At 42.1% G+C, this 7725-nt stretch overlaps 2 protein-coding genes across 8 annotated transcripts in view; one reads left to right on the top strand and one right to left on the bottom strand.

Moving 5' to 3' along the window:
- The window catches only part of LOC115177621 (trafficking kinesin-binding protein 1), a 42225-nt gene extending 40339 nt beyond the window's left edge, over positions 1-1886 (top strand). For 3 of the 6 annotated variants that reach the window (XM_029738541.1, XM_029738542.1, XM_029738543.1), the window contains one exon: positions 7-1886. In XM_029738541.1, coding sequence (XP_029594401.1) covers positions 7-400 — 394 coding nt within the window. In that variant the 3' untranslated portion in view covers positions 401-1886. The remainder of the gene's footprint in view (positions 1-6) is intronic. The other 3 variants (XM_029738545.1, XM_029738550.1, XM_029738547.1) reach the window with 2 other exon arrangements.
- A 112-nt stretch (positions 1887-1998) lies between these two features.
- On the bottom strand, positions 1999-3184 carry LOC115177623 (cholecystokinin-like). 2 transcript variants are annotated; one of them, XM_029738551.1, is made up of 4 exons: positions 3024-3184; positions 2776-2805; positions 2401-2676; positions 1999-2246 (listed from the first exon to the last, which is right to left on the bottom strand). In XM_029738551.1, exons 3-4 carry the CDS (start codon positions 2672-2674, stop codon positions 2176-2178), a joined length of 345 nt encoding a protein of 114 aa, XP_029594411.1. In that variant the 5' UTR covers positions 2675-2676; positions 2776-2805; positions 3024-3184; the 3' UTR covers positions 1999-2175. The 2 variants fall into 2 exon arrangements, with proteins under 2 accessions (XP_029594411.1, XP_029594412.1); XM_029738552.1 differs by lacking the exon at positions 3024-3184 and having other exon boundaries at positions 1999-2263; positions 2401-2859.
- Positions 3185-7725: the final 4541 nt, after the last annotated feature.

Below are 7725 nucleotides of genomic sequence, written 5' to 3' on the forward strand. Positions count from 1 at the left end.
TTACAGCCTTTGCTCTCGCAACCTGTCCGCTTGTGGGAGCTGTGAGCATCTGAGTACCACATCGCCCTCCTCCTCCAATCAGCAGCACCGTGTGCTGACCTTTGACCCTAGCCATGGCGGCGGCCACCACTCCACCTCCACCACAACACCTCCTCTATCACTGGGACTCCTGAGGCTGCTGGAGGAGCAGGGCATCTCCGCCTCCACCCTCCCCTACCCTTACCACCAACTGACCCCACACACTGCCCACACACGCCCCACAACGGTAGAGGAAGAGCGGGGTGGAGGAACATGCACTATGGAGGAAGAAGGGAGAAGGAACATTTTCAGCTTCAACCTGGTAGAGAAGCTGAGGAGTCTGGGACTTCACAAGGTGGCAGACCGAGGCGTGGTGGACTGAAGAGCGAAAGGAGAAGAGAGAGAGAAGCAATCAGGCAATACAGACATCCACCTAGAGTCTGAGAAAGACTGGGAAAACTCCTTCTCCCTTTCCTCCTTAATGGTCATTGACTTCAATCCATGTACTGACTATGCACTGTACCGCCATTTTGTGTTTTGGGCCCACAGCAATACATCGTAAAATGGAACCTCAGGAGAACCATAGAGCCATACGTTGAGTTTCTGTTACATGTATAGTCACTCTTCTGTTTGTAATGGACTCATTTATTGTAGATACTAGGTCTCCACGACAATGTGTGACATCATGATCATTCTCAGGAGAGTCACCTGATCACCGGTCCGGCTGGCTTGAAGACGCGCAAGTTTTTATTTTTATTTTTATAAAATTAAAAGATGAGGAACATCACAAAGAAAAACATGCGTTTCTTTTTTATACCTGTGTTTCGTGGGTGTCGGATGGTTTTACACGGTATGAAAGAAAGGGAAGGCTTCTCGTGGTGTTTATTATTATAGAATTTTTTTGGAAAGACCCCCGCCGCTATGCTTTTTTTATATATATTTTTTACCATGAAATACAATCACCTTACCTTTTCATTACTTTGGGAAAGATTCAAGGTATCGTTATTTAAGAACCACTAAACTGACCACAGTTTGTCACACTTAAAAAACCCAAGATGCACTGGAATTCAGTATGACCTGCATATTATCTGCTATTAGAAAATAAAGCATTTGTGGGTATTAACCACATTCACTTTACTGTGGTAAAACCACACTTCAATCACTCCCCATTACAGAATGGTAGAGATTGATACACTGACTGAACTTCCTGAAAGTTTGTGACATTAATGACATTCACTGAGGTATACTACTCTGCTCTTTACCCAAAAGTCCTCATTTAGCACTCGTGGTACTGTGCGTTTGCATGGCATCACACATCACCTGCTGCAAATCACTGTAAAATGCTTTACTTCGAAATGCTGTCAATTATGTCAGTCATTGTAAACTTGTGTATTTAGTTGTACCTCACCAAAAGCATTCATGTAGTCTACCATGCTGTATCAAAGACAACTGAAAGTGACTGTAAAAGGTCTCGCCACTAGTCTATGTGCTGGATCTGTGTTAACAGACCTTAAACTAAAGTGTTGTTGGTACAAATGTAATTCATGTCATCAGGAATAATGAAAGTGAGCTGTATGAATTTTCTTTGATCAATTGATCATGGACTGCATGCTTTTTTGGATGCTCCTTCGGGTGGGTGTCTGGACAATCAATTGCAGATAAAAGGCATAGAATACTGCAGATCAAAAGGGAAAATGATTGAATTCAAATGGTCATAATTGCTGAGGAAAATGAACCAAACAGCAATACATATATTTCAGATGTTGAAATCGACTACTCTTTGCTGAATTTTATGTTATGATCACTGAGATGCATGTCTGTATAAATTGTACCACATGTACATTAAAACGTACATTGTATTTCCATCAGCCACACGTGCATGTGTGTTATTTTTCTACTCGAAGGGACGGTTTCCCCGGACACATTAAGCCATTATGAACACTTAATGTAGATTCTACAACCGGCCCATGTCCTAAATGAAGTCAAGAAATGTCTGTAGACATATATACTGCGAACATGTTTATTATGACACTTGGATAAAAATCAAAACTCATGATATAAGCTAATGAAAATATCTACAATCTATTTCAAGTAGGGATGTATTCCTGAGTAACGCCAGTGCAGGCAAACGTTTCTCAGTTGGCCTTCGGTACGTCTCTACTCTGCACTCCGCCGTCCAAAGTCGACCCATCCTTGGTAGTCCCGGCCCGGACACTCGTTCATCATCTCTGCGGACAATACAAACCTACATGAACCAAACAGAAAAGTTAATTGTGCATTTTAAGTGAACAACGATACACTTCACATTTGTCACAGTAGATGTTGGCATCTCTCTCTCGCGCGCACACACACACAAGCACTTGACTCAACACCACCACGGACCTGAGATGGCCTGCATGATTTGCTTGGACATGAACTCGCGCTGGTCCTCCGACAGGTGCGCCATCCTCTCCATCCGTGCCATGCTCGTTTGCGTGTCTTGCTCCTGCTTAGCGATGTTCTCCGCAGCATTCCTCACTGCCTCCCTCCTGGCCAGTACCTGTGACAGTATCCCACCCTGTTTGGTGTTGCCATCCGACTTGGATACGGGTGATGTCAAACCAACCCCCACTAGCGCTGCCATGAGGACGCACACCAACAATCCACTCATTGCCATGCCTGGACGCAGAAGAAGAGTTCTTACAATATAGCTTTAGATTATTAAAAGAGGGGAATACAAAAAAATGTTTTTTGCATGGAAGTGGCAGTGGCAATTACCTTAAAAGAGAGGTGACCGTACGTGACAGTCTGTACAAAACAAAGTCAGCAAGTGCGAATGATATTGCCAGTTGTCTGTGTCAGGTCTTTTATACACAAAGGTCTATGTAACCAATATGGTCAAAGAGCAATGTCTGATAACAATGTCCGAGATAGATCCCTTGATTGATTAAAAGAGACGATGGAAACGCCATGCGTAAGGGATACTCGGTGCCAGAATGGGGCGCATCAATATTCTAATCGCTTACCTGGAAATGTGAGACAATAAAGTATAACTCAGACGTTCAATAGTGGTTGTTGCTACAGAAGTCTACAACCCTGTCATAACACCTGTATCCAAGGCCAAGGTCCACCAACTCTAACTTCCACTTGCATTGACATGCAAGGAAAACCATGAATCGATCATGAAAAATGCCATGGAAAAAAATAGCAAGTTGTCTATCACTTAGAAACACATTTGAAACACAAAGGCACTATATCATTACTGTTGTTTTTAATAAAGACCTAGTTGTAAAATTATTATGACAGTGATATCGTTAAGGTGTAACCTAAAGAACGGATGAGAAAAGGCTTAGTGGACAGTGAGTGATGACGTACGTCCTCCATCATTGACTGGGACCAACGTTCGAGTTGTTCAGCTATAGATTTTTGTTAAATAAGTATCTTCTGTGTATAATGTAGTCTTTAGAAGCTGTGTATTTTTAAAAATTGAATTCATACAGATATGATATCCATTTAGAATGTTGTAAATGAAGCTTGTTAATATACACTGCTCAAAAAAATAAAGGGAACACTTAAACAACACATCCTAGATCTGAATGAAATAAATAATCTTGTTAAATACTTTTTTCTTTACATAGTTGAATGTGCTGACAACAAAATCACACAAAAATTATCAATGGAAATTCAATTTATCAACCCATGGAGGTCTGGATTTGGAGTCACACTCAAAATTAAAGTGGAAAACCACACTACAGGCTGATCCAACTTTGATGTAATGTCCTTAAAACAAGTCAAAATGAGGCTCAGTAGTGTGTGTTGCCTCCACGTGCCTGTATGACCTCCCTACAACGCCTGGGCATGTTCCTGATGAGGTGGCGGATGGTCTCCTGAGGGATCTCCTCCCAGACCTGGACTAAAGCATCCGCCAACTCCTGGACAGTCTGTGGTGCAACGTGGCGTTGGTGGATGGAGCGAGACATGATGTCCCAGATGTGCTCAATTGGATTCAGGTCTGGGGAACGGGCGGGCCAGTCCATCGCATCAATGCCTTCCTCTTGCAGGAACTGCTGACACACTCCAGCCACATGAGGTCTAGCATTGTCTTGCATTAGGAGGAACCCAGGGCCAACCGCACCAGCATATGGTCTCACAAGGGGTCTGAGGATCTCATCTCGGTACCTAATGGCAGTCAGGCTACCTCTGGCGAGCACATGGAGGGCTGTGCGGCCCCCCAAAGAAATGCCACCCCACACCATGACTGACCCACCGCCAAACCGGTTATGCTGGAGGATGTTGCAGGCAGCAGAACGTTCTCCGCGGCGTCTCCAAACTCTGTCACGTCTGTCACGTGCTCAGTGTGAACCTGCTGTCATCTGTGAAGAGCACAGGGCGCCAGTGGCGAATTTGCCAATCTTGGTGTTCTCTGGCAAATGCCAAATGTCCTGCACGGTGTTGGGCTGTAAGCACAACCCCCACCTGTGGACGTCGGGCCCTCATACCACCCTTATGGAGTCTGTTTCTGACCGTTTGAGCAGACACATGCACATTTGTGGCCTGCTGGAGGTCATTTTGCAGGGCTCTGGCAGTGCTCCTCCTTGCACAAAGGCGGAGGTAGCGGTCCTGCTGCTGGGTTGTTGCCCTCCTACGGCCTCTTCCACGTCTCCTGATGTACTGGCCTGTCTCCTGGTAGCGCCTCCATGCTCTGGACACTACGCTGACAGACACAGTAAACCTTCTTGCCACAGCTCGCATTGATGTGCCATCCTGGATGAGCTGCACTACCTGAGCCACTTGTGTGGGTTGTAGACTCCGTCTCATGCTACCACTAGAGTGAAAGCACCGCCAGCATTCAAAAGTGACCAAAACATCAGCCAGGAAGCATAGGAACTGAGAAGTGGTCTGTTGTCTCCACCTGCAGAACCACTCCTTTATTGGGGGTGTCTTGCTAATTGCCTATAATTTCCACCTGTTGTCTATTCCATTTGCACAACAGCATGTGAAATATATTGTCAATCAGTGTTGCTTCCTAAGTGGACAGTTTGATTTCACAGAAGTGTGATTGACTTGGAGTTACATTGTGTTGTTTAAGTGTTCCCTTTATTTTTTTGATCAGTATATATATATATATATATATATATATATATATATATATATATATATATATTTTTTTTTTTAAACACTGGAATTGTTGTCAGGATACCACAGCCAAAGTGACATGCTGTTATGGAAATAGGAAACAAGAGATATAATGGTTTAACATGAACCTGATGTCTCTTTTCATTGTGCACTTCACAGTAATGTAAAGTATCAACTCATTTATATAGAAAAACTGGAAGCCAGTCTGTCAGTTTCTGGCACTCCAAAGACGTTGAGAACGTTTATGGAGGGTCTTTCCTAGGAAGACAGGGTTGAAAGTAGTTTTGAAATTCTGTGTAATTGAGGTGCGTTGTGAGATGTTGTTCTTTCAGTTTTGAGATGTAGGTCTGGAAGAGAGAGTTAAGGAGAAACGGATAATTAAAGGGAAATGAAAAGGATCATCATTAAAGCAAAAAACACATAATAGTGTTGATGTCCTGTATTAGAAAGACATCCATTTTGTTAATGTCGTTCCATCTCCAGTCTTCCAAAGGGTGCTGGCCGAGTCTGTGACGTGTCCCGCCATCTTGCTACACCTTATACAACCAACTAATTAGCATTAACTTAACTGAAAGGGGGGGGGGGGCATTATTCCAATCCTACACAACCACATTATTCTCATTTTACTTCTGGTACTTCCAGTAAAGGAGGTATACCACTCCCCTCTATAAATTATTTATCATAAAATCCAAGACACACAGGCACGTAGGCCAAACACAATTAGGACTCACTCTTTTGCTTTTGTTACCGTCTTACGCTCATCGAGGCAGAACACAAATATCTCTAACTGTGATAATAGAACCAAAGAAAACAGTAGAAATAGCAGAAGGCCTGCCAAGTTATTAGGCACGCAATGGTGTCTTGGTTTTCCTGGAAATATCTCTTATCACACGGTGCCAAAGAAGAGTCGAGTCAAACACTCCCTTTTAACCTTTAGGGACACCAGACCCTAATATAGTCTATTGGTGTCACGTCCTGACCATAGAAAGCTGTTATTTTCTATGGTCGAGTTGGTCAGGGCATGACGGGGGTTTTCTAGTTTAGTTTTTCTAGGTTGTTATGTTCTAGTTTTGTATTTCTATGTTGGGTTTTGTTTGGGTTGATCTCCAATTAGAGGCAGCTGGTCCTCGTTGTCTCTAATTGGAGATCATACTTAAGTAGGTGTTTTTCCCACCTGGGTTTGTGGGAGATTGTCTTTGAGTTAGTGTATCTTTCACCTCTGCATCCCAGTTTGTTGTTTTGTTATTCAGTTTATTTATATGTATTTCATAGTTTCACAGTTCAGTAAAAATGTGGACCGATAATCACTCTGCACTTTGGTCCGCTCCTTCCTAGGACAGCCGTGACAATTGGCTGAATGAGGGGGCTTTGGGGTTTCAATGGGTGGTGGTTTGAGGATAGTGACAGTGAAGTCTTCATGGGGATGAGTTTACATAGTGAGGCATGTGGATCATTCATTATGTTGTCTTGTGGGTCCAATGTGTATGAATGATTTGTAGTTTTGTGGCTTAGAGGTAACACTAACCCTTAATAAAGTATTCACATCCCTTGATTTTTTCCCACATTTTGTTGTGTTACAGCCTGAGTCTAAAATTGATACAATTTAGATTTGCTGTCACCTGCCTACTAAAAAAATCCCAATATGTGAAAGTGGAATGATGTTTTTAGACATTTTTACAAATTAATTAACAGTGAAAAACTGAAATGTCTTAAGTGTAAAAATGTGCTTAACAAGTCACATAATAAGCTGCATGGACTCACTCTGTGTGCAATAATAGGGTTTAACATAATATTGGAATGAATACCTAATCTCTGTACACACATACAATTATCTGTAAGGTCCGTAAGTCGAGCAGTGAATTTCAAACACAGACTCAACTAAAGGGAGGCTTTCCAATGCCTTGCATAGAAGGGTGCCTATTGGTAGATGGGTAAAAAAAAGCAGACATTGAATATCCCTTTGAGCATGGGGAAGTTATTAATTACACGTTGGATGGTGTATCAATACACCCAGTCACTACAAAGATACAGGCGTCCTTCCTAACTCAGTTGCCGGAAAGGAAGGAAATCGCTCAGGGATTTCACCATGAGGCCAATGGGGACTTTAAAACAGTTACAGAGTTTAATGGTTGAGTAGTTACTCCACAATACTAACCTAAATGAGTGAAAAGAAGGAAGTACATAATAAAAATATTCCAAAACATGCATCCTGTTTGCAACAAGGCACTAAAGTAAAACTGCAAAGTAAAACTGCAAAAAATTGGGCAAAGAAATGTACTTTATGTCCTGAATACAAAGCATTACTTTTGGGGCAAATCCAACACAACACATCATTGAGTATCACTCAGTGATATATATATATATATATATATATATATATATATATATATATATAGCGTTTTGGAATGAAACTGTTACATTTATTCAGGCTGTTTTGCATACACTTGTCCCTTGAATAAAACACACTATCCAAACCAACATCTGAGAGCAAGTACTGAGCAGGCAAAATGGAATGTGAGGAATTATCAAATCAAATTTTAGCAGTTACGTTATTGCAAGTTTAGCGAAATGCTTATGCTTCTAGGTCCGACA

This window comes from Salmo trutta, chromosome 38 (genome assembly GCF_901001165.1).
Source record: "Salmo trutta chromosome 38, fSalTru1.1, whole genome shotgun sequence".
NCBI lineage: Eukaryota > Metazoa > Chordata > Actinopteri > Salmoniformes > Salmonidae > Salmo > Salmo trutta.

Bases quoted from the DNA above. Each gene is read 5' to 3' on its own strand.
- LOC115177623 (XM_029738551.1), bottom strand. From the start codon at position 2,674: ATGGCAATGAGTGGATTGTTGGTGTGCGTCCTCATGGCAGCGCTAGTG. The intron at 2,247-2,400 runs GTCCGTGGTGGT...TATTGTCCGCAG, and splicing joins AATCATGCAGGCCATCTCAG to AGATGATGAACGAGTGTCCG.